Source organism: Dermacentor andersoni, chromosome 8 (assembly GCF_023375885.2).
Source record: "Dermacentor andersoni chromosome 8, qqDerAnde1_hic_scaffold, whole genome shotgun sequence".
NCBI classification, from domain to species: Eukaryota; Metazoa; Arthropoda; class Arachnida; order Ixodida; family Ixodidae; genus Dermacentor; species Dermacentor andersoni.
Genome location: NC_092821.1, coordinates 14,235,633 through 14,261,264, shown reverse-complemented (window position 1 = coordinate 14,261,264; position 25,632 = coordinate 14,235,633). Strand labels below are relative to the sequence as shown.

The following is a 25,632-nucleotide window of genomic DNA, read 5'->3' as shown; positions in this document are numbered from 1 at the left end:
TGTGTCGAAAAGTACACCAGAGAGAGGGGACTCGTGTGCTCCACAGAAAAATCCGAACTACTCAGAGTAGGTAGACACCCCACCCAAGCAACACTGGAAGTAACGCTTGACGGTCAAAACATCCCGGAAAAAAACATGATCAGAATCCTGGGCATGTGGCTACAGGGCAGCAGAAAATGCAGCCACACCATCAGCCTGCTGAGAAAAGCGACGGAGCAGGTGGGCCGGATGATCAACAGGTTCTCCCAAAAAAGGTACGGCATGAAAGAGGACGACACACTCAAACTCGTCGGCAGCCTGGTCGTCAGCCGAGTCATCTACTCGCTACCGTACCTCGCGATGACCAAACGAGAGAGGGCACAGGCGGACACGCTACTCACCAAAGCATACAAGACGGCTCTCCATCTGCCAAAAAAACACGTCATACGAAAAACTGCTCCAACTGGGCATCAGCAACACTTTCAGCGAACTGGCGGAAGCCCTGCTCGAAACGCAAAAAGCCAGACTGAAGAGCACCCCTGCAGGGAGAGCGCTCCTGACTAGGCTGGGACGGGACACGAGCGGACACGTATATAGATACGCAGACGTGCCCGACTGCCCAAGAAAAACAATAAGCGTTAGGCCAGTACCTAAGAACATGGACCCCAACCTCCACGAGAGCAGAAGCCAGGCGCGAGCCGAATACGTGGAAAAGACGCTAGCGTTACTAGACAACACTGTATACACGGATGCTGCCACGTACTCGCGAGAAGGGAAGCGCACGGCCACGCCGGTGGTGGTGGACGGCGACGGGAATATGATCACATGTACGACGGCAAAGGGAGCCGGCACAGCGGAGGCCGAAGAAATTGCCGTGGCGCTGGCGGCAGTAGAAGGATATAGGACAGGCAGACCTCTAAACATCTTAACAGACTCGAAGGAAGCGTGCAGAAATTACACGAGAGGCAGGATTAGCAAAGCCACCCTCAGAATTCTTGGCGGAGCCAACTTCGCCGAGAGGAACGTTACGCACAAGTCAATCTGGATTCCGGCCCACGCATGCATAGAGGGTAACAAAAGGGCAGACAGCCTAGCTCGAGAGACCACGTTCCGAGCAGAGCAGTCGCACGCCCCGGAGTATCACCCACACGCTTGTGAAGGAGGATACACAGAAATCTTAAACTTATACAGAGGGACGAGAGCCAAATATCCCCCACCGCACAAAGCTCTAACGAAGGAGGAAGCAACGAGTTGGCGCAGATTGCAGACAAACGCCTTCCCAAATTTATACATCTTCAACAAAATGTACTCAACACAATACAGAGACACCTGCCCATGGTGCGGGGCGACACCCACACTATGTCACGTCACATGGGAATGTAAACACAATCAATCATTCCACCAACACAATAACCCGAGTGCGGAGCAATGGGAGAGTCGGCTTACCAGCTGCGAGCTCACGGCCCAAAGGGCCTTAGTGCAGCACGCTAGTGAGGTAGCTAGGCTCAGTGGAGCACTGGAATAGGGGCCCACCCTTGCCGGAAGAGGCTCCAAGTCGCCGGCGCCCAAGAAGACGACGGAGACCTCGAGACGCTAAATCTTTGAAAGAACCAAATAAAGCTTTTCTCTCTCTCTCTCTCTCGTAGCACTTAGCTGCTTTTGGGTGGATGTCTCATTTTCTCTTTATTAAAGATTGTCCATGTACGGCAAACAAGATGTTCGAGATTCTGAGAGATGTAAATAAAACAATATCACTAAAATATTATGATACATACAATTCACCATTCCAACAACAGTTCGTGTGCTTATGAAGCCCCTGTGAGTGACACGTGTACTGATTTCATCCTCGGACTGCATTCCACCCGCTAGCAATTTAAATTAATCCCTCCGCCTAGGACACGATTTGGAACTTACTCGAGCGCTATCGCTGACTCTGTCTGTTGTGTTTGTTGTTACTGAACCTTGTGTAATCAAATTGCGTGCGCGACGAGAATAGTGTGGTATTTTCTGGACGAGTTCTTCGCGGACTATTGCCTGCACGAACAGTGTTGTAGGGGAGTTGTTCGGTTCACTGCAGCGGGAAAAAAGGGATACAAGAGCTATGGTTTCAAGTTCTCGCCACACTATCCACGTCAGGTCATATGATAATGATCGTCACTGCACCCCTACCCTATCGTGACAGTAGGATGTCGCAGCTGTGTTCGGCAGAAGTTCGAATGGCGTCGCAATCCAGCGGCTCATGGCCTGCTCAAAGCCTTGGTCCTCTTTTGCGATGTCCTATACCGTTTCACAATTTTTGCATATGAACATGTTGTAAACATTGTCAGCCATCACCTCCAGTACAGTGCCCTACCTTGTCTGACTCAGCCATATTGCTGTCGGCATCATGCACAGAGCCAGCGCCTTGTGGATGCAAGACGCGCATGATTCTTTGGTAGTCTGGGCGCGGGTCGTTAGTTCTTTCTTAGCGGTGTTTGTCCCCCCGGTGGGACGGCCCCATTAGTCCCTCACCTTCTATTTGCACGTGTACTAGTCATTAAGCTATTCCTCGTGGTTCTCATACCACTCCTTCGCCGTACCTTGTCGGAAGAAGACCAAGTTAGCCAAAATAATCGTCGGATACCATTTGTTGTGGGAATTTACACGCTCATACGTGGCGATCCAATCTTCCACGTCGAGGTGGTCGGTAGCGCTGGACGTTCCTTCATCCCGCAGCTGAGCCAGCACAACCGTTGAGGTTGTCGTCGTTGATGCGGGTTGCGCCATGTCGGTTGCTGCTTCGTCCGTCACGTTGTCTAGCCCGAGGTGATGACCACAGCGAAGCTTCGTTGTTCCTTCTCGTGGGTACTCCGCACCGTACCTCCACCATTCCTGCATCCACGCCTCCTTCCTTACGTTGCAGAATTCACGCATAAAGATGTATTCACAATTTTTACAAGACAGACAACGATGATGATGATGAACCTCTGGCATGGCTCGCACGCACTAAGGAGGATCGGTTAATATTGGGCGGCAGCAGGTAGCTAAAGAAAAATTTCATTTGAAGACAATACACGCAAAATTCTGTAAACGGGATTGCTGTCGAGACCGATGCCACCTCTACACGTCAAATGTCTTCTTCTGACTTGCGCTACTCTTGTTTGCGCCAGTCAGAAGATGACGATTTGACGTGTAGAGGTGGAATCGGTCTGGAAAGCCATCCTGCTTATACGATTTTCTATATTGTATTGTAGACTGCATTGTATTGTAGGTACAATATTGTAGACTGGCGCCACTTTTGGTTGCGTCTGAAGTGAAGGCCCACAGAGCTGGCATTTGCCCGATTTAAAAAAAAAATATAACATGTTCTTCAAGTCCGTTGAAGAGCGACCGTAGGTCTTCACGATGAGATTCTTTAGCTAGCAAGCAGATTATTGTCTATGTAAGAGAATACAAACCGTAGTCCATGGACGACAACGCCAATAAATCATTAGATGTCTTCGCAGCGTCTTGAGGCCAAACGGAATTTGGAGAACTTCAAACAATCCAAAAGGTGTTGTAATAGCGGTTTTGATAATATTGTTATGGCGCCACCAAGAGTGGTGCCAGTCAAAAGGCGATCATCTAATTTGTAAAGGGTGTAATCACTCTCGACAGCCATCTTGTTTGTGCATCGTTGCCCCTCGTGTGAATATTGTAGATAAATCGTTTTATGGAATTTATATCCTTATATGTGACAAGTCAGACAGCCACTACCGCATATGCTGTCGACCGCCCTGAATATGATGCGCATGAGACCGACTCTTGCATCCTGGCCATATCTCATCGGCATGATTGCTGCACTGAACTACGGCGTGATGGTGATTACGTGTTCTCATCGACCGTCTCGTTTCTGGACATTCGGAGCCCACGCTGCGCATGTTCATACTCGGCGACGATGTTCTCTACCGTCGCAGCTTACGCCCTGAAGGACCGGAATTTTTACTCGTACCACGCCATCTCCGGCCATCAGTTCTTGAGCCGTTGCTTCACGCGCTTATTGAAGGCCACCTGCGCGTTTCGTGTACTTATGACCGCGTACGGTGCCGCTTGTTCACCAGGCCTGTACCACTCTGTGAACCGCTACGTTGCAGCCTGTACGCTCTGCCAGTGCCGTAAAATACCTGCTGTGATCACCACATCGATGTGTCCTCATAACCATTCTTTCGCGTCGGTCTTGATCTTCGCTGCCTTTTTCCGACCAAGAAATTTGACTATAAGTGGGTCCTTCTCGCGACTGAATATGTGACCCAGTACGCGATCACGCGTGATTTGCACACAAGCTGTGCAACTGAGGTGGCAGATTTGCTTTTACCTGACGCCATCCTCCACCACGGCACACCCCGGCAGCTTCTCACTGAACGCGGTTGAACCTTCATGTCCCGTGTAGTTGCAGACTGACGGAGCGCCTCAATTGCACGTTGGCAGAAATGTTGTCGATTCACGTTACTGACGTCACAGTGATTTACCTATAACATTTACCAATAATTTGTCCCGTCACGAAACCGGTTGCATTTGGCCCTTTCACCTTCTGTTCTGCCGCCATCCTTCTTCGCCCTTTGACGCGCTGATTCCTTCCTCGACGAGCCCAACCACAGAATATGCTCAAGCGGCCTCCGCCCTGGCTCGCACGGCACGCGAGATTGCCGCCTGCCGGCTCATTCAGTGCCAGGCCGCGCAGAAAATCTGGTAGTACAGCCGACATCGGGACGTTCCACTTCCTCATGGATCCGTTTTCCTCCTATGGACACCATGTCGCCGCCTCGGCTTGTCTGAAATGCTTCAGCTGCGCTACACAAGCACCTACACGATATTGCGTCAGCTTGGCGATGTCAACTACGAGATCGCTCCGCTGAACTCGCGTGTCCCCATGCACGTTGTGCATCTGTCCCGGCTGAAGCCTTACATTGCCGCGAGTTCACCTCCCTTATAGTTAGACGGGGTTATGTTTCGGCGCAACCAAGACTGGCGCGCGTCAGAAGACAATTTGACGTGTAGAGGTTGGAATTGCTCTCGATAGCCATCTTGTTTGTGCATCGTTCTCTCTCCCAAGAATCGGTGATCTCTCCCGTCCTTTTCATCCTGTGTATGATTGGTCTGTCCAGAAAGCTGGGCAACATTAAGGGCATTGACCATACCATATATGCTGATGATCTCACTGTATGGTGTGCTGGTGGCAGTGAAGGGCAGATACAGGACGCACTGACTGAATCGATAAAGACGGTGGAAGAATACCTGAGACCCACGGGACTCAGGTGTTTCCCACATAAATCGGTTTTGCTGCTTTATAGACGTGAAAAAGGGGGCAGACCTAACGGCTGGAAACCTCTATCGAAAGCAATATACACCTACTTACAGAAAATGGTGCCAATATACCCAGAGCCAACGTGATCAGGGTACTAGGCTGTTTCATTGATGCAAACTGTGGTAACCATACGGAGGTCAAGAAAATCACCCTTAAAACGGATAACGCGTGCAGGATGATCAGACGCCTGACAGGAAGACACACGGACATGAAAGAAGATAACCTCATCAGCTTAATCAACTCTTTCGTAATCTGTCATATTTCATACGCCACTGTCATATACAATTGGATGCAGGTTCAACTCAAGAAGCTTGACGCAGCGATCAAGAAGGTTGTTAAAAGCGCATTGGGGCTACCAATTCGAACCAGCACTGCAAGATTGCTCAAGTTAGGAATACACAGCATGACCATGGAGATCGCGGAGGCTGAAGAAACATCACAAATAGCGAGACTATCTGTAACCAGCACGGGAAGATCAATCCTGGAAAGATCATGATCAACTCCATTACGGATCCTGCACAATCACTAAGGTAATCAAGAATTCGCAGACAACATAATTGTCGCACCGCTGCGCAGGAATATGCATCGAAAACATATCATCAACAGGAGAGTTGCACGAGCGAGGGCGTTAATCAAGAAAATGGATAAACGGGGCAGAGGAGCCTGCTTTGTTGATTCGGCTGCGTACACGGATCGAACTAAGTTCGCGGCGGCGGTCGTGGATCATCAGGGCAATTGCACCAACTGCGCCACGGTCTGCACTAGCAAACCTGAAGTCGCTGAACAAGTTGCCATTGCATTGGCACTAACAGACGATAGATTCACAGAAATATATAGCGACTCGAAAACAGCTATTAGAGCTTTCAAGAGCGGAAAGATTGCCCCACAGGCTGCGAGAATAATTAACAAAAGGCAAACAAATGTTACACGTTACATTTATTGGTTCCCGGCGCACCAAGGTTTACTTGATGGGATTCCTGTCAATCCAAATGAATCGGCCAACAGCGTCGCCCGCGACCTTACAGACCGGGCCGCTTTTACATATGGTTTTGATTCTGCTGGATTGGAGAACTTACAGAGAGATATGCTCATTACATACAATGAAATTACAAAACATTACTACATGGGAAGGAGGGAGTTTCCACCCCCTCACTATAGGCTAAGCAGAGCACAAGCAGTTACACTTAGGCAATTACAAACAGAGTCTTATTATTCACCTGCACAAATAAAAGAATGGTATGACATTGGAGACATGAATATTATATGCAAAGCATGCAAGAAGGAGATATGTACGTTTGAATATTTGCTCTGGGAGTGTGGGTCGCTCGGCCCTGGCATTTCCCGGAATCGGTTTTTAGGAATGATCAGATCTCCAGATCATATCCCTCAAGTCCTGGCTGTCCAGTACGCCCGTGATAGGGCTAGGAGGCTTGACCTCCCGGTCTCAACATGGGAATAGCCAGGCAGGTGGCAACACCTTGTACAGGACAAGAATAATTTTCTTTCCTGCTCCTTCTCCTCCGTTGTCTCTGGTGTAAATATTGTAATTACAACTTTATACGTGACTTCTGCAACGTAGCAATTCCTTCTTTAGTAATAGGGATCTGATGATATGCCATTGCCATATAACTCTGGAAAAAGTTTTCGCTCCGTAGAGACCAGAAGTAAAGTCGTGGATGTCTTGCAGTGGGTATATATCAGGCATTGTTGCTCCCTTCAGGGAACAATAATTCTTGCATAGACGCCAATCTCCGATTGTCCTTGGTACCAGATGAAGTAGTGACGACCATACGCTGCATGATGGACGAGTCCTACCTATCTCCCGCATATGCTTGACCATGTGTTTGCCTATAGGTAACTTCTCTCGTACCAGGTGACGAGGCGATGCGTGACAGGGTGGGCCTCGAGTGATGATGTGATGTTCGACTTTATAGCATACCGGTTTAGTCAATTCAGGTGAAGCAGAAGGGGATGAAAATTCGCCATGTGGCGTAGGGCTCTTGAATTGCATGCCGAAGCGTTAACGCGAGCGGTGCTATGGTGGAAACGTTGCCAGCCACTTTTGGTCAAGTTGTGGAACCTAGTATCTCTTTCTTTGCCATGATGACTAGGAAGTCGTAGTTAACAAGAAAGTCACACCTAGTGTTGCGTTACTGACAACCAAAAATCCACTTGAATGGTGGATCCACCTGCATTTGACGGCTTTCAGTTGCGTGATTGGCCAACAGTTTCTGTATGTCCCACGGGCAGACAGCACGTGCGCTCACCTCTGTTCCTGTGTTGACGAGAGACTGGTCCGCTGATTGAGGCTTGAAGGAAGAATAGACGACAATACAATACGGCAGACAAGCGGGAGTCACTCGTCACCCTTAGTTGTTCGCGACGGCGTTTCCCGGTCAACAGCATGGTTGCGTGCAACGCCGGGCGCACTGTCCAAGGCGTTGGTGATACCAGCAAGGCGGCAATGACTCCGAAGAGTGTCTAGCTGTAGATGGACGGCGGAAGGGTCTTTGTGAATGATTAGCAGATTACCCGAAGCGTTGTCTGTCTCCAAAGTGCCTCACTGAGATGTCCGTTTGGTGGAGTTGCTTGCCACAAAATATGTGAGCCACTGAATGTCGGCGGGAATCTCAGCGATGTCATCTTGCATTGTCGAGGTAGGTTTTGGAGTGGAGAATTGGTTGGAGGGCAATGCCGCTGCAAGGGTGCAAGAAGTGTGCGCCTCCGAACTTGAAGCAGCTACGGATAGCTAGGAAAATGCCATTTCGCATACCTTGTCGCCGAAGGCAGCCAGACCGGACAGGTTCTGCTCCTATGCAGATGTGAAAACCATTTGAGCAATGGGTGGTAGGCGCTAGATAAACTGTTTGTTTAGTAGACTGTCGTCGAAACATGAGTCCAGAGTGTTCAGAAGTGCTTGTATCTGTCTTACGAGTTGTAATGGATGTCGATAACCAAGATCAGTTCAAACTAGGAGCACTTGCAGCCACTTCTATTCGTGAATCGTAGTGCGTACAAGGATGGCCTTCTTAAGCGTGCCGTACGGCGTGTGGCTTGGTGGCGCAGCTACCATGTCGCAAACTCGACGTCAAGGTCATTGGGTAGGGCGCGACGAGTAGGTAGCCGTACCTTGCTTGCTGTGATGCGACACTAGACACTTGAAAGTGTGAATCTCCTTGAATAAAATAAATGTTCCGATAGTCAGGGCCGAGCGCAGGTAGTCGTACAGCGAAGTGATTCTTTGACGGGGTCGGGAATTCGGTTGAATCGGTGCTTGGCAGTGGCCCGGTCGAAGCTTGTGGAACATAGTGCTCCACGGTCCGGAGTCACCGCTGAGGTAGAACAGGAAAAGAGTAGTTGCACGTTGAAAGGCAAGAACCAACAACCTTATTTTTCCAACGCCAAAGTTCTCGCATCGTCGCGTACTTCGTCATCGTCTGTGAGTCGGCACATCGACGCTGCGACACATTCATTGATAGATGCACAGATGCAAAGGTACAGAAATAGATCGATACATACATACATACATACATACATACATACATACATACATACATACATACATACATACATACATACATACATACATACATACATACATACATACATACATACATACATACATACACACATACATACATACGTACATACATAGCCGTCAGAAAGTGCGTAGAATACACTGAGACACTTCAGAAAAACATAACTTATAAGCACATCTCAATACCTCAATGAATTAGGGAGAAGGGAAGCTCCAACCAAAATTTATTTTGAAAACCCGACCTTTCGTTGCCGCACTGGCTCCTTCGTCAGCTGGGACATGGCGTAAGGCGTAGTAGTGAGTATATATGCGTTTTTGGCGCTTTAACAGGCGCGCTGTTACGTTTCGCCTACGACGCGCGGTATAGCCGGCGCGGATGCAACGGACGCCGGGGCTTCGTTCAAAGCGGCGGACATTTTGGCCCGTTCGGAGCTCCCGCAAAGCCTCCCCGCCAAGCGCGTCCAGGCGTGTTTCAGTGCCACGTGTCTTCGTGTGTGCGTGTGTGTGTGTGTGCCCACGCTTGTCAAAGCGCGGCAGCCGGGGAGAGAAGCTCCCCAAGTGTGAAGCGAGGAGGTCTGATCGGCGCCTGCTCGGCGGCTGAGTCACCACACTCGTCTCAACATGCCTCTCAGCTCGTCCGTGCTCCGCCGTCACGTGGTCTCATCCCGTGACCTTCCTTCTTGCCCGCGACGCCGAGAGTATAAGAGCGCTGCCCCCTGACGCCGAGAGAGGCTCCGATTTCTTCTGTCGAGTTACGTGCTCTCCCGTCTCTCACTTCGGTCGACCTGACCGCCCGCTCTTTTGCGATGTTAGAATAAACCAGTTGTTCTGTTACCAGTCGACTCATGCTTTGCCGGGACCTTCGGATGCTTCCAGTTGTGCCCCAGGCCGCCAGGCCAACGCTACCCTTGGGGCTTGCGACCCATTTGCAATAACGGGCGTCAGCACTGAGGTTCCAACAACTCGTGCCAGCGGTGCGATTGTAACAGCGCATGCAGGCGCGCAGACATGTTGCGTAGACCTTGAGCGTAAACATCGGGAAGGGTCCCTGACGAACGCTTGATGTTACTCGGTTTCTTCAAGATGTGCCCGGTTTCTAACAGGAGCCACCACCGTTGGTTTTCTCTCGACAATACGATAGCGCTTTGTGGCTAATCCAGTGAAAAAAAAATTGAGTTAGTTAAATATCCTTCCGTGATATGAATGCGAAAGCATAATGTCTTCTCTAATGAATTGGTTGCGCCCATTCTACGTAACGTCATAAGCAGTGACGTGTCCTTCACCCCTGCACCTTAATTAACCTTAATATATCTTGGTCTAATTTTTACCAACCTGATTTCAAATCAATTCACTTCATTGCACTTTTCTCCCCCTTGCTCAACTTTGTACCAATTTATTTCGCCTTCATCCATGTTGCTTCTTCTTAATTCACCGTAAAACTCCTGTTCCAACTTTATTTAGCTTACTTTACTGCGATTAATCGTGGGATTTCGCAGTAGGAGCATCAGCAGGGCCAGCTCCGGTAACGTGACGTCATCACTTGGCCACGTGCTTCTTTTACCATCAGATGATAACGTCGGACACTCGCGGGATTTCTCGCTTCCTTGGGCAAATAATGCTTTCGAATTCAAGAGCTCTCTGTGTTCTTCCACAGCACTGCGATCCCTCTTTATTTGGTGAATATTATTCTTGTATTGACAAATTATTTTCAGGAACTTTAGCTGACAAGCTAAAGTCTCGGTGACACTTCGAACGTATGGCATCAAACAAGGCGCCGTTGCGGTGGTGGTTTCCTAGCCGCCGTCTTCCTGTCATTCTCGTTCCGTCGGTGGAGGGCGCAGTGAATAAATGAGTTAGTGTAACCGTTCAATCCGAAGCTCAGGGAAAACTGTGCTCTTTTCTTCCTTCTGGCATTTCGGGGACAAGGAACAGGCGCACTGTGCACTCAGGCTCGACTCTACACTGCAAGGCCACACTCCCCTTTCTATTGATCACATCCTGCCGGTTATTCGAATTCTGTTTTCCGACCAGTTACTTGCGGTCGCTTTGCAATTTCACTACCACGCCAAAAGTGTTTGTTTGCTAGATGACCGATTGCTTTTGCGTGGTGAAATCATCCGAGATGGACAATTTGGTCGCGCATCTGAACTCCATTACAAAATCGGCCATACAGGTTACAGTGTTAACAGGAAAATCCTGGTTCTATTCCTTTTTTAGATGTCCTGGAGCAAAGAAAGAGACCAAGCGTCTCCTTTTCCGTATACAGAAAACCGACACATGCAGGACGATATCTCCACTTTAATTCTAATCGCCGTACTTGTCCCAAGTTTCCTGTAGTTCGAAGCGTTATCAAGAGAGCCGAAAGAATGTGCTCGCCTGCGCACCTTCAGAAGGAAGAAACACAGTAATCTGTGATTTTAAGGTGAACGGTTACACAAACGCATCTGTTCACTTCGCCCTCCGCCAACGGAACTAAAATCAAAGGAAGACATCGGCTTCCGCACCACTCAGGCAACGGCGTTGTCTCTCGATACCATAACTTCGAGGTATCAGCGAGACGATATAGAGCTTTAGCTTGTCCGGTATTCGGGTAGACGCAGGCGGACTGGGCGTTGGGGCGTAGGGGCGGAGGCGTAAATGTGGGCGGCTTTCATGGTGCAGCCACCTCGTGGCGGATAGCTGAAACATGCAAAAAGCTAATATTGCAGCGACCAAGTGTATTGCCTATCTCTGCGGGTGTAAATTTGCGGCAGTGTCGTAACCGTGCTTCTGCCGTATAAAGTACAACTGCGCTAAAACTGTCGCGCGCCGTCTGTTGTGGTGCGAGTGAAAGGGTGCGAAGCGAGCCGGCGATCGCGGCTTAATCTTCCGCGCGGAAGGGAGATGGATGGATGGATGGATGTTGGATGGATGTTATGAGCGTCCCCTTTGGAACGGGGCGATGGGTTGCGCCACCAAGCTCTTGCTGCTATACTATACAATACTTACTATACTGGGTATTATACTATACTATACTATATATCATCATCATCAGCCTGCTTACGCCCACTGCAGGGCAAAGGCCTCTCCCATACTTCTCCAACTACCCCGGTCATGTACTAATTGTGGCCATGTTGTCCCTGCAAACTTCTTAATCTCATCCGCCCACCTAACTTTCTGCCGCCCCCTGCTACGCTTCCCTTCCCTTGGAATCCAGTCCGTAAACCATAATGACCATCGGTTATCTTCCCTCCTCATTACAAGTCCTGCCCATGCCCATTTCTTTTTCTTGATTTCAACTACGATGTTATTAACTCGCGTTTGTTCCCTCACCCAATCTGCCCTTTTCTTATCCCTTAAAGTTACACCCATCATTCTTCTTTCCATAGCTCGTTGCGTCGTCCTCAATTTGAGTAGAACCCTTTTCGTAAGCCTCCAGGTTTCTGCGCCGAAAGTGAATACTGGTAAGACACAGCTGTTATATACTTTAATCGCGAGGGATAGTGGCAACCTGCTGTTCATGTTCTGAGAATGCCTGCCAAACGAACCCCAGCCCGTTCTTTTTCTTCTGATTATTTCAGCCTCATGATCCGGATCCGCGGTCACTACCTGCCCTAAGTAGATGTATTCCCTTACCACTTCCAGTGCCTCGCTACCTATTGTAAATTGCTGTTCTCTTCCGAGACTGCTAAACATTACTTTAGTTTTCTGCAGAATAATTTTTAGACCCACTCTTCTGCTTTGCTTCTCCAGGTTAGTGAGCATGCATTGCAATTGGTCCCCTGAGTTACTAAGCAAAGCAATAGCATCAGCGAATCGCAAATTACTAAAGTATCCTCCTTAACTTTTATCCAAAATTCTTCCCAACCCAGGTCTCTGAATACCTCCTGTAAACACGCTGTGAATAGCATTGGAGAGATCGTATCTCCCTGCCTGACGCCTTTCTTTATTGGGATTTTGTTGCTTTCTTTATGGAGGACTACGGTGGCTCTGGTGCCGCTATAGAAATTGTTTCCAGTATTTTTACATATGCCTCGTCTACACCCTGATTCCGTAGTGCCTCCATGATTGCTGAGGTTTCGGCGGAATCAAACGCTTTCTCGTAATGAATGAAAGCTATATATAAGGGTTGCTTATGTTCAGCACATTTCTCTATCACCTGATTGATAGTGTGAATGTGGTCTATTGTTGACTAGCCTTTACGGAACCCTGCTGGTTCTTTGGTTGACAGAAGTCTGAGGTGTTCCTGATTCTATTTGTGATTACCTTAAGAAATACTTTGTAGGCAACGGACAATAAGCTGATCGGTCTAGAATATTTCAAGTCTTTGGCGTCCCCTTCCTCATGGATTAGGATTATGTTAGCGTTCTTCCGAGATACCGGTACGCTAGAGGTCATGAGGCATTGTGTATACAAGGTGGCCAGTTTTTCTAGAACAATGTGCTCATCATCCTTCAACAAATCTGCTGTTACCCGATCCTTCCCAGCTGCCTTCCCCCTTGGCATAGCTACCAAAGCGTTCTTCACATTTTTCGGGGTTACTTGTGGGATTTCAAATTTCTCTAGACTATTCTCACTCACATTATCCTCGTGGGTGCTACTGGTACTGTATAAATCTCTATAGAACTCCTCAGCCACTTCAACTATCTCATCCATATTAGTAATATTATTGCGGGCTTTGTCTCTTAGCGCATACATCTAGTTCTTGCCTATTTCTAGTTTCGTCTTCACTGCTTTTAGGCTTGCTCCGTTCCTGAGAGCATGTTGAATTCTATCCTTATTATACTTCCTTATGTCAGCTGTCTTATGCTTGTTGGTTACCTTGGAAAGTTCTGCCAGTTCTATTCTAGCTGTAGGGTTAGATGCGTTCACACATTGGCGATTTTTGATAAGATCTTTCGACTCCTGCGATAGCTTACTGGTATCCTGTCTAACGGAGTTACCACCGACTTCTATTGCACACTCTTTAATGACGCCCATAAGATTGTCTTTCATTGCTTCATCACTAAGGTCCTCTTCCTGAGTTAATGCCGAATACCTGTTTTGTAACTTGATCTGTAATTGCTCTAGTTTGTCTCTTACCACTCAATCATTGATTGGCTTTTTATGTCCCAGTTTCTTCCGTTCCCTCCTCAAGTTTCGGCTAATTCAAGTTCTTACCATCCTGTGGTCACTGCAGCGCACCTTGCCGAGCACGTCCACATCTTGTATGAAGCCAGGGTTAGCGCAGAGTATGAAGTCTATTTCATTTCTGGTCTCGCCATTCGGGCTCCTCCACGTCCACTTTCGGCTATCCCGCTTTCGGAAGAAGGTGTTCATTATCCGCATATTATTCTGTTCTGCAAACTGTACCAATAACTCTCCGCTGCTATTCCTAGAGCCTATGCCATCTTCTCGCATTGAATTGTCTCCAGCCTGCTTCTTGCCCAACTTGGGATTGAAGTCGCCCATCAGTATAGAGTATTTTGTTTGGACTTTACCCATCGCCGATTCCACGTCTTCATAGAAGCTTTCGACTTCCTGGTCATCATTAGTGGATGTAGGGGCGTAGACCTGTACGACCTTCAATTTTTACCTCTTATTAAGTTTCACAACGAGACCTGCCACCCCTCTCGTTAATGCTATAGAATTCCTGTATATTACCAGCTATTACCAGCTATATCCTTATTAATCAGGAATCCGACTCCTAGTTCTCGTCTCTCCGCTAAGCCCCGGTAGCACAGGACGTGCCTGCTTTTTAGCACTGTATATGCTTCTTTTGTCCTCCTGACCTCACTGAGCCCTGTTATATCCCATTTACTACCCTCTAATTCCTCCAATAACACTGCTAGACTCACCTCACTAGATAAAGTTCTAACGTTAAACGTTGCCAGGTTCAGATTCCATTGGCGGCCTGTCCGCCGTTATATACTATATATACTATGTACTATATAAAGCGTAGTACACGCCACCTTCCATCGCACGCATGTAGCCGGGCGGACGAGAGGGAGGAAAAAGGGTGCGATGTTGTACTCTGGCAGCAACTGAACATTGCGCGGCCTAAGTCCAGGTGCGACAGCGGTTTGTACTTTTGTGCGTGCTGCGTTCTCGTCGCTGCTTTTGCGTTGAAGAGACACACAGTACGAACGTCACTTCGCTCACTGTTGCTGCTGCGCTCACTCACGCCAGCGTTTTGACAGCGAGTGTGCGCGGTCGTGGAGTATGATGTGTTCATTTTTGCCTATGCGCGCTGACTCCATGTTTCTTAGTTTAGATAGTGATCAAATGCGTGTAAGTTTATAGGGCAGACAATGCTATCCTTACTTCGTGTAACTGTCCACGCATTTGCTCCTGCAATCCATGGTTCGACTTTCTGGTTCAATTGCGACGTTCAATTTAAATTAATTACGTAGGGAGTGTTGTTGCTAACACTGCGATCAATCTCCATTTACCTGCAGAAGACTGTGTTTTGTACTGCAAAACTACCAATGGATATTATCAGGACATCTTGAATGACGTGCCGCATTCATTTTGCAGCTAGAGTAAAACCTGGAAAATGGAACTTAACTCACAGAAATTGTACCTGTTACCTGCAAAAACACATTATAGCCACTGGAACTCACCTACATTAATCACACGAGCAGTCTCACTTCGTGCATTGATTTCATGTATCCGGAAGTAACTTTTTAGTCTAACCTATTTTGGTACGAGTACGAGTACGAGTACGAGTATTCGGGGGCACCATAACTTACCTATTTAAGAAAGGCACGAAAGACAGCAACCAACGAATGGAAAGAAGCTACTTAGAAATCCTGCGTGATCTAGGCTCGCTCTAGAATGTACATCTGTCGTCTGAACACTCCAGTGCAAACTTGACGTATAAAAGCTAGGGGCTGTGCTCAGGAAAGCTCTGACATTTTATGGCGACAGCAATTTTATTTACACTCCGGGCAAACTGCCGCCGTCGTCGTCGGCATGATGTTTCGTATAATGTGCAAGTGCGATATTGTCGTGGCGGGGCACCGTGTCCTGTAGGGGCGAGCGAAAGCTTGCGACGATTGAGCCGAGAAAGGTGGTGGCTTGATGAGCCGTTGTCTTCTTGCGCTTGCAAGAGAGGAAGGCGGCGAATGTGCGCGCCGTGTTCTCACGCGCGCACATGGGCAGCGGGCAAGTGGCACACGCTAGGACGGGGGCGGAAATTGGCAGGTTAGCGTGCATTTCCTCTTCTACTATACCTGCGGTGGTTCAGCACAGCAGCGCGCGTCCTATTTAGGAGGCAGTCTGCGATGGTTTCGAAGGCCAGACGACCTGAGATGGCTGATGGCTTCGGGTGCACTGTGTCCTCGCGCGCCTAGTTCGAGTTGGAGCGTGACTGGGCACAAAGGGGCCGCTGCTACCATTCTTGATGACGCCACTGTCCTGACACCAAGTTTCCGCGGTCATGTAGTAAATGTGTTAATGTTTGCCTCGGCGCGCGTGACAACGTGCTCAGTATAGTTAGTAAGGAAATCCTTACCAAAGTTTATGCAGCTCATGAAATGACTCATCTTAATTCGTGTGACTGTCTAATGATATCGCACTCAATGCTTCGCCTATCGGGCGAAATTGACTTTTTATCAATATGATCGCGATTTTTCTCTTCTACACATGCTGGCCTGTTGTCACCTGAGCTGCTCGAACATATGACCACGTGAAAAAGAGATATATTGTATCACAAAAATCTACATGCTGTTGTTATTGTTCATTTATTTGTGATATTTGCAAGATACCCAGCGCGTTGAACATGAACAACTTATGATTTTAATACTTTTAAATCTCTCTTACATAGATTCAAATATTGTTCTTGCCGTTTACCATTAAAATGTGGAGTAACCTACCTACTTGTAGGCGGCAGTTGCCACATGAGCGTTTAGTAACCAAGCTGCCTCTACATGTGACATGTTGACTGTATATAGTTTTAGTGTACTAACCTACTCCTGTCATGTCGTAATCGGAGACAGGAGCGTTTACAAGTAAATAAAATAACAGGAAGATTTGCACGTTTCTCTTCCTGATCAACTGGTGTGTGATGTACTAAAATAGCCCTAGCTCAACAGGTTCTAATGCCACAATGACCTGGTACCTCCTGTGTAACATAAACTATTGACAACAACCTACTCAACTTGAATGCTTTTCCGTGCAGGTGAGGAGCCTGAAGAATGAAACCCAAAACCCCCTCTTCCTCAACGCAGGGGATTTCTTCCAAGGGACGCTATGGTACTCTATACTGAAATACAACATTGTGTCTGCTGTAATGGCAAACATGTCATATGACACTGTGGTAAGTACCTGTATTCAAAATACGCTGGCAATAAGGTCAAACTGAGATCAGGCCCACAGACCCCAGCAGCTGTGGAGCACCTGACCAAGCCGGCGGTCAGAACTGTAACGCACCAGAGGTTGCTAAGAGTCTCTGGATCCGGACAGGCCGCCAATGGAAACTGACCCTGGCAAACTATAACACCCGAACTCTGTCGAGTGAGGCTAGTGAGGCTTATCAGTACTATTTGAGGAACTATCTGGCATTGTTTGGGATATCATTGGCCTTAGTGAGAATAGAACTGGGGAATCGTATACAGTGCTGACTAACGGCCATGTCCTCTGCTATAGAGGTCTCCCAGATGAGAAGCAATACGGGATAGGACTCGTAATACGGGCCCAGCGGGAAACATTGATGAATTCTACAGCATTAATAAGAGGGTAGCACTAGTCGTAATCAAACTAAAAAAGAAGTATAGATTCAAGGTAGTACAAGCCTACGCTTCAACGTTCCGTCATGTTGACGATGCAGTAGATCAGTTTTATGAAGATGTTGAATTAGCGACGAGAAATGTACAAACTCAGTATACTGTATTAATGGGCGACTTCAATGCAAGGGAGGGGGAAAACAGGATGGTGAACAAGCGATTGGTAACTATGGCGTCGATTCTAGGAACGCTAGAGAAGACATGCTGGTGGAATTCGCAGAAAGAAAAAAATCTGCGAACAATGAACACCTTTTTCAGGAAGCGTAGGAACAGAAAGTGAACATGGAAAACCCCTAATTGTGAAACAAGAAATGAAATTCATTTCATAGTTTCTACCGATCACAGCATAGTAATAGGGAGGGTAAAGTGCAGTGATCATAGGTTAGTGAGCGCTACGATTCACCTCAATTTGAAGAGAGAGAGACAGTAAAATTTGTCAAGAAGAAACAGGTCAACCTAGCAGCAATAAGGGTAAAAGCAGATCAATTCAGCCTGGTACTCAGAAAAAAATATACAGCCTTAGAAAAGAGAGACAAAGATGGCATAGATCTAATGAATAAAAGTGTAACTTGGCTAGCTTCTGAGACAGCAAGTGAAGTGGGAGGCAAGGCACGAAGGCAACCAGTAGGCAAGCTCTCCCAAGTAACAAGGTACATAATAAAGAAACGACAAAGAATGAAAGTTCCCAACTGCAGAAAACTAAAGTTATGTTTAACAGTCTCGGAAGGGAACAGCGGTTTACAATAAGTAGCGAGGCATCCGGATGATGAGGCTGACATAATCAGAAAAATAAGGATGGGGTGGGGTGTGTTTGGCAGGCATTCTGAGGTCATGAACAGCAGGTTGCCATTATCCCTCAAGACAAAAGTGTCTTACCAGTACTCACGTACGGGGCAGAAACCTGGAGGCTTACGACAAGGGTTTTACTTAAATTGAGGACGACGCAACGAGCTATGGAAAGAAGAATGATAGGTTTAACGTTAAGGGATAAGAAAAGAGCAGATTGGGTGAGGGAACAAAGGCGAGTTAATGACCTCTTAGTTGAAATCATGAAAAAGAAATGGGCATGGGCCGGACATGTAATGAGGACGGAAGGTAATTGGTGGTCATTAAGGGTTACGGACTGGATTCCAAGGGAAGGGAAGCGTAGCAGCGGGCGGCAGAAAGTCAGGTGGGCAGATAGATTAGGAAGTTTGCAGGGACAACATGGCCACAATTAGTACATGAGCGGGGCAGTTGGAGAAGTATGGGAGAGGCCTTTGCCCTGCAGTGGGCGTAACCAAGCTGATGATGATCACGATGATCATGATGATGATGATGGCCTATGAAGAAAGGGGTCAGACAGGGAGACACAGCCTCTCCAATGCTATTCGCTGCGTGCTTGGAAGAAGTATTCAAGCTATTAAACTGGGAAGGCTTAGGAATAACGATGGACGGGGAATATCTCAGCAACCTTCGGTTTGCCACCGACATTGTTCTTTTCAGCAACATTGCAGATGAGTTACAAGAAATGATTGAAGACCTTAACATAGAGAGTGTAAGTGTTGGGTTGAATACTATGATGCAGAAGACAAAGATAATAACGAATAGCAGGGCAAGGGAACAAGAGTTCAGGATCGCCTGTCAGCCTCTAGTGTTTGTAAATGATTACGTTTACCTAGGTCAAATAATCACAGGTAATCCTGATGATGAGATGGAAATTCATAGAGGAATAAAAATGGGTTGGATCGCATACGGGAGGCATCGTCAACTCCTGACTGGAAGTTTACCAGTGTGGGGGTACCGGGCCGACGGCCAGGTGACGTAGAGTTGCAGGGGCAGGCCGAGGATTTCGCGAAATAAAGAACGTACCTGACCAGTATCATTGAAAAGGAAGGTTTACAATCAGTGCGTTTTACCGATGCTGATATATGGGGCAGATACTTCGAGACTGATAAAGAAGCTTGAGAACAAGTTAAGGACCGCGGAAAGAGCGATGGAACGAAGATTCCTAGGCATAACGTTAAGATACAGAAAGAGAACTGTTTGTATCAGAGAACAAACTCATCCATAAATATATCGCTATGCATATCAGCTAAAAAATAACGGCTATAGCCGATATTCTAATTGACAATAAGAGAAACAAATGAGCTGGGCAGGTTATGCAATGTGCTGGTTAGATAGCCGTTGGACCATTAGGATTACAGAATGGGTACCAAGAGAAGGGAAGCGCAGTCGAGGACGGCAGAAGACTAGGTGGGGCGATGAAATTAAGAAATTCGAGGGCGCTAGTTGGAATCAGTTGGCGCAGAACAGGGGTAAGAGGAGATCGCAGGGAGAGGCCTTCGTCCTGGCAGTGGACATAAGATAGGCTGATGACGGTGATGATAATGATGATGAGGTCAGGCTTTCGAGAGCATAACGTTATCTTCGGTATTGCGAAAAGACCAGTCTTTTAACTTCTCTATACTGAATATATGTCCAAAATACAGTGATTGAACATTTTATGTGTTCTCGGATAATTTATTAGTGAATGCGACTCCCGGCTTCCAGAAAATGAGGACTAACCGTAGTGGCGAACGAATGTTGCGGCCGCCGGAAGTATTTAAGGCAATCTAACGGCATCAACCGATAAAACTCTAGTTTCATGCAGATGTGCCTAATGTTTTGCGAGAGCCAATGGTGGGTTAAAATGTAAAAATTGGCATGACGTTTTCATGGAAGCAAAAGATCTGCACCCCCATAAAGAGTTGAATTGTTTTTAAGCCTGAAATGGCTTTCAGCGCTCGTGTTGAGTACCTCGAAGAGACCTTAAGTCAAAATCCGGAGCCGTTATTGGAACACTAAAAACGAGAATGGAATGAGTAAATCCGGGAAATGTTTTGCGAACAAACCGAGTTCACCTGGGCAACCAGTCAAAACTTATGTCACACTGATCTCGGGGCCGTGCGAATGTTGGGAGAGATATAGTCGGGAGACGCAGGCGGGCACAGCAAACACACTTTACTATTAACAACCCCAAAATAAAACACACTAAAAAATGGAATTCAAAACTCAACTGACAAAGATACAACTCCACACTGAATTGCTTATCCTAAATAATGTCCTTATCTTCACCTACGTGCGTCCTTGGCGCGTTTCGCGCGAAAGTCCCGCAACCTTGGCATATGACTGCACGCTAACAAAACAGAACGCTCTTACGAGGTTCAGTCGTGGTACGCATGTCCAAGTCCAATGTGCATCGGCTCTTGCTGCCAGTCGGTGCTCCCGCCGACTCCGCATGTTTTACTTCCTTGGTATCAGCCGGCCAGCTCCTCCGTCTCAAATGCCAGCATCCCGAACTATGGTGACGTGTAACACAGGCCTGCCTGGCTAGGCCTAACGCCAGGCTCCGCCGCTACCTCTCCGTGTGCCGACGCGAAGCCCCGGGGACTATCGTCCGTGCTGGTATGCCGAAGAAGGGGGATCCGATTCCTGCAGTGCCCGGCAGTGCCATGGGAGGCTGCAGCAAGTCCCGGGAGCCTAGCTCGAACATCGCCGAGATCGACGGCTACACCCTGGGTCGCCAGCGCCACGGGCCCGTCCGAACTTCCAGGACCCCCGTCACCAGTGCGAAGCTGGCGCTCCAACCTTCTTGGCCCAGAGGCGCGTCGATAATACCAACTTGGCGCCGCTTCTCCTCCGATTACACCTCGGGTCACGCGCCTCGAGGGCTCGTGCCGTTCGGACCAGTCGGCGCACATCGTCCTCTTCTTTTCTATTTGTGCCACATGCCTCTTACACATTACATTAGCCCCCTTTTCAGGAATTTTTTTTTTTCAAGAAACTGCCATCTGTTGGCATTCATGGTGGCGAATTTGATTCTCCCGCTGTGACTTTGGTACTTTCCCTCGCGTCGTCGTGGCTCACAACACATCTCCACACTGTCACGCACATTTCACCACATGCACAGTTCACAACGTTTACGAGTTCATTACCCTCACCACTGGACATATGTACACTTAATCGTCCGTGTTACACTCTTGACACTTCATCACTCCAACACGGTACTCATGAAAACCGCCCTGCTACTACTATAGCTCACACGGCACTATTTCTGTCCGCCCTGGCAGGTCTGCGAACACTTCCTCGAACTCATGAACCAACTCCCTTAGCATCTGTACTTGTATTGCCGCTAGGGCTTGTTTCAACCTAACCCTCTCTGCTCGTAAGGTCTTTTTGTCGATATCAGTGTCCACCTCATTGTGGTTCTTCTTTTCAGAAATCTCCATGCAAGCTCTACTCCTCTCCTTGTTCTTCCCCTTTCCTATCGCCTTTCTCTCTTCATGCTTTCTTACACCTCCCTTAACCACTGTCTTTTGGCATACATCACATGCCTTCACATACCACTTCACGTCACTCTGCTCCCCGATCGAAAAGAACTCTTCTGTGATCCTTTCTAAGGTATCCTTTACTCCTTTGTGACTTGCGGTTACACTTCCATGCCCCATCTTTAGTGCTGTATCCCTGAGTTCCTTCGGAACCATCAACTGTAATACTTCCCTACCTGAGCTAAACGTACACTTCCGGTACAATAGGTTATTCTTCATAAACTCCACTACTGTCCTACTCCTTTTCCTTCGCACCAGTTTTCCTATCATAAGTTCACACTTTCGTATTGATTCATCCTTGTTCTGAAGCTCTTTACATTCTGCAGCCGTTACATTTAATCCCTTAATGGTTGAAACCTGCATAGCGGTCGGGGGTTTGGTACTACTATTGCTTGCTCCTGTTTTTACTGCAGCTTCTACATATGTCTCTTTCATCTCCCCTTTTTGCGCTTCTGAGTGTTCTTTCTCTTCAACGTCCTTCCCTTTCCTCCTCCAACTTGGGTCTGGGTCATCTGCCTTCCTCACCCCAGGTACATTTCCCACAATCAAATCATAAAGAGGGTCCTCCACACATCTAACTGTGACTATACCGGCAAAAAAAGGGTGTCGATAATTGAATCCGAGCCTCTGGCAGATATTTCACGGACTTATCTACCAGAATTACTGGTTTAAGTACCCGGTCATGCTTTCTGATGGTACTAGACTCCTCCTCACTAAAACGGTATTGGTTCCCGTGTCTCTCAAGACTGTAGCTTTGCATCCTTGTACTTCGCCTTCTACTACAGGCATGTCCTGCTCTATCTGTCTGTCCTCTTTTGACCTCACGAAGCATGCCGTTTTACCCATGGCTCCAGCCCTGTATTCGTCTGCCTTATGACCTTTCTTTTGGCACAACTGGCAAACCACCAGTGTTTCGGGATGATTATCTCTCACTTGGCAGTTCATCACTACATGACCTAACAGGTTACATAGAAAACATCTCTGGGGTTCCCTTCGTCTACTGATTTGCCCCTGGTCCTTCATCTCTCCCTATGCTGTTGTATGCGCATCATTGTCGCTCCTTCCTAAATTTTTCAATCCCTGTGCCTATACGAACTGATCCGTTTGTTCTGCCATCTGTTCCAGAGTTTGTAGCTTTCTTTCCTTAAGGAATATCGCCAAATTGCTGCTACACCTGGCAAGAAACTGCTCACCCACGACCTTGTCGCGAACCCCTTCATAAGTTTTGTGGACAGCTCTATCCACCTCTCAAAATAATTTGTGAGGCGACACGCGAACTGCTTGCCTGTTTCTGAATCTTCAGGCTTACATGACCTAAACTTCTCTCGAAGCCCTTCTGCGGTGAACCTGAATCTTTGCAGTAAAGCTTTCTTTACCTTGTCGTAGTCTTGTGAATTCTCGGCTGGCATACGCCCGAAGACACTCTGAGCCTCGCCCACTAAACATAGACTCAAGGCGTTAGCCCACTCGCTCCTCTCCCAGCCTTGGCCAATTTCTATTCTTTCGAACCGATGCAAATACGCATCCAGGTCATCCCTCTGCTCATCGAAATGTGCCATCAATTTCCTAGGGGAAATATGTCGTGGCCTGGAAGAAGGTGAGCCGGATGACGCCAATCCGGGAGTACTCGTGCCCTCACGAGAGCCCGTGCACCTCTCTGCTAACCTTATCTTCAATTCTAAAATTTCTTTTTCCCGTTTGTGCTCTTCACACGTTCGTTTGAGTTACTCGCGCGCTCGTTCGTGTTCCTTCTCTTTTTCTTGTTGAGCACACTCGAAGAACTTCATCGTCATTTCCTTTGACAGGTTTAAATCTTTGGCTATCGCCGCGAAACGTTCCCGCTCCATCTCTAAACAAGCAAGATCAGTGACGGGGCCGAAATAGAATCCTCAAAATATCCTGGGACGGATCCCAGCAAGGATTCTATCCTGCCAGGCTCGCCATATTGTGTCACGTGGATGTTGGGGCCTTGCGAATGTTCGGAGAGATGGAGTCGGGAGACTCAGGTGGGCACAGCAAACAGACTTTAGTATAAACAACCCCAAAATAAAACACAGTAAAAATGGAATTCAAAACTAAACTGACAAAGATACAACTCCACACTCAATTGCTTATCCTAAATAATGTCCTTATCTTCACCTACGTGCGTCCTTGGCGCGTATAGCGCGAAAGTCCGGCAACCTTGGCATATGACTGCACGCTAACAAAACAGAACGCTCTTACGAGGTTCAGTCATGTTACGCATCTCCAAGTCCGATGTGCGTCGGCTCGTGCTCCTAGTCGGTGCTCCCGCCGACTCCGCAAGTTTTACTTCATTGGTATCGGCCGACGAGCTCCTCCGTTTCGGATACCAGCATCCCGAACTATGGTGACGTGTCACACAGGCCTGCCTGGCTAGGCCTAACACCGATCTCCGCCGCTACCTCTGCGTGTGCCAACGCGAAGCCCCGGGGACTAACGTCCGTGCTGGTCTGCCGAAGAAGGGCGATCCAATTCCTGGAGTGCCCGGCAGCGCCGTGGGAGGCTGCAGCAGGTCCCGGGAGCCTCGCTCAAACGTCGCCGAGGTTGACGGCTACACCCTGGGTCGCCAGAGCCACAGGCCCGTCCGAACCTTCAGGACTCTCGTCGCGAGTGCGAAGCTGGCGCTCCAACCTTCTTGGCCCAGAGCCACGTCGATAATTCCACCTTGGCGCCGCTTCTCCTCCGATCACACCTATGGTCACGCGCCTCGAGGGCTCGTGCCGTTCGGACCGACCAGCGCACTTCGTCCTCTTCTTTTCTTTTATGCGAAGCACATTACTAGAGCTCAACCCAGCTCCTCAGGCGCGGCGGTGTCGCCTTCAATACCACGTGACACCGTGACGTCAGGACAGAGGAGAAACGGGGCTGCAACTCGCGCCGTCGCTCGCGGCGTCGCCTTCAAGGCTGACCACGTGACACCGTGACGTCACGACAGAGGAGAAACGAGGCTCCAACTCGCGCCGTCGCTCGCGGCGTCGCGGCGGTATATAAGCAGCTGCGCTTGTTTCTAGGTGGCTTTGGCTCAACTCTGGCAAGAATGGCTGGGTGGGAATCGAACCAGGGTCTCCGGAGTGTGATACGTAGACGCTACCACTGAGCCACGAGTACGATGCTTCAAAGCGGTACAAGAGCGCCTCTAGTGAATGCGGTGTTGCCTTAGAAACGAGCTGTTTCTAAGGCTCAGGCGTGCGTCGCTTGCTCAGGCGCACATTTCGTTGCCGCGCCGAACGCTGCGTTGCTCGACGCTCACCGCGTCCAATGCGGGGCGCGTAGTCGCTGCGCCGTAGTCCATTGTCTTACACCCCTTGGCGGGTCGACGGGAACGCTATCGCGTTCCACTCTTGAAGGCGAAGCAGAGTAACGCATGAGTTGTTTCTTCGTCTAGCCGAACCAAATATAACCAAGCAACAGCAGTTCACCAGGCTAAGCAGTGGTTCAACAACTAAAATAAAGGCTAGTATGCTTCGCATCCTGGGCTTAACCTTAGCTAAGCCACAGCCATTTTTTTGTGCTACATGCCTCTTACAAATGACAACTTAAGAAAATGCACCATTTGATCCCGAACTTTTTGTAAAGGACTGCATTACATGCGCTAGTTACTGCCCAAACAAGTAACAAAGATATTGCACTCGAGTTCTTCATAATGCTTGTTCACACTATAACTCAAACTGTGTCTTC

The 25,632-nt window shown here is 48.2% G+C and overlaps 1 protein-coding gene across 3 annotated transcripts in view; it reads left to right on the top strand.

The window, feature by feature from the left end:
- LOC126526649 (protein 5NUC-like) overlaps positions 1-25,632 on the top strand; it is a 152,875-nt gene that overhangs the window by 21,057 nt on the left and 106,186 nt on the right. For all 3 annotated transcript variants that reach the window (XM_050174515.3, XM_055068330.1, XM_055068329.1), the window contains exon 2: positions 16,981-17,118. In XM_050174515.3, the coding sequence (XP_050030472.1) occupies positions 16,981-17,118 (138 nt within the window). The remainder of the gene's footprint in view (positions 1-16,980; positions 17,119-25,632) is intronic.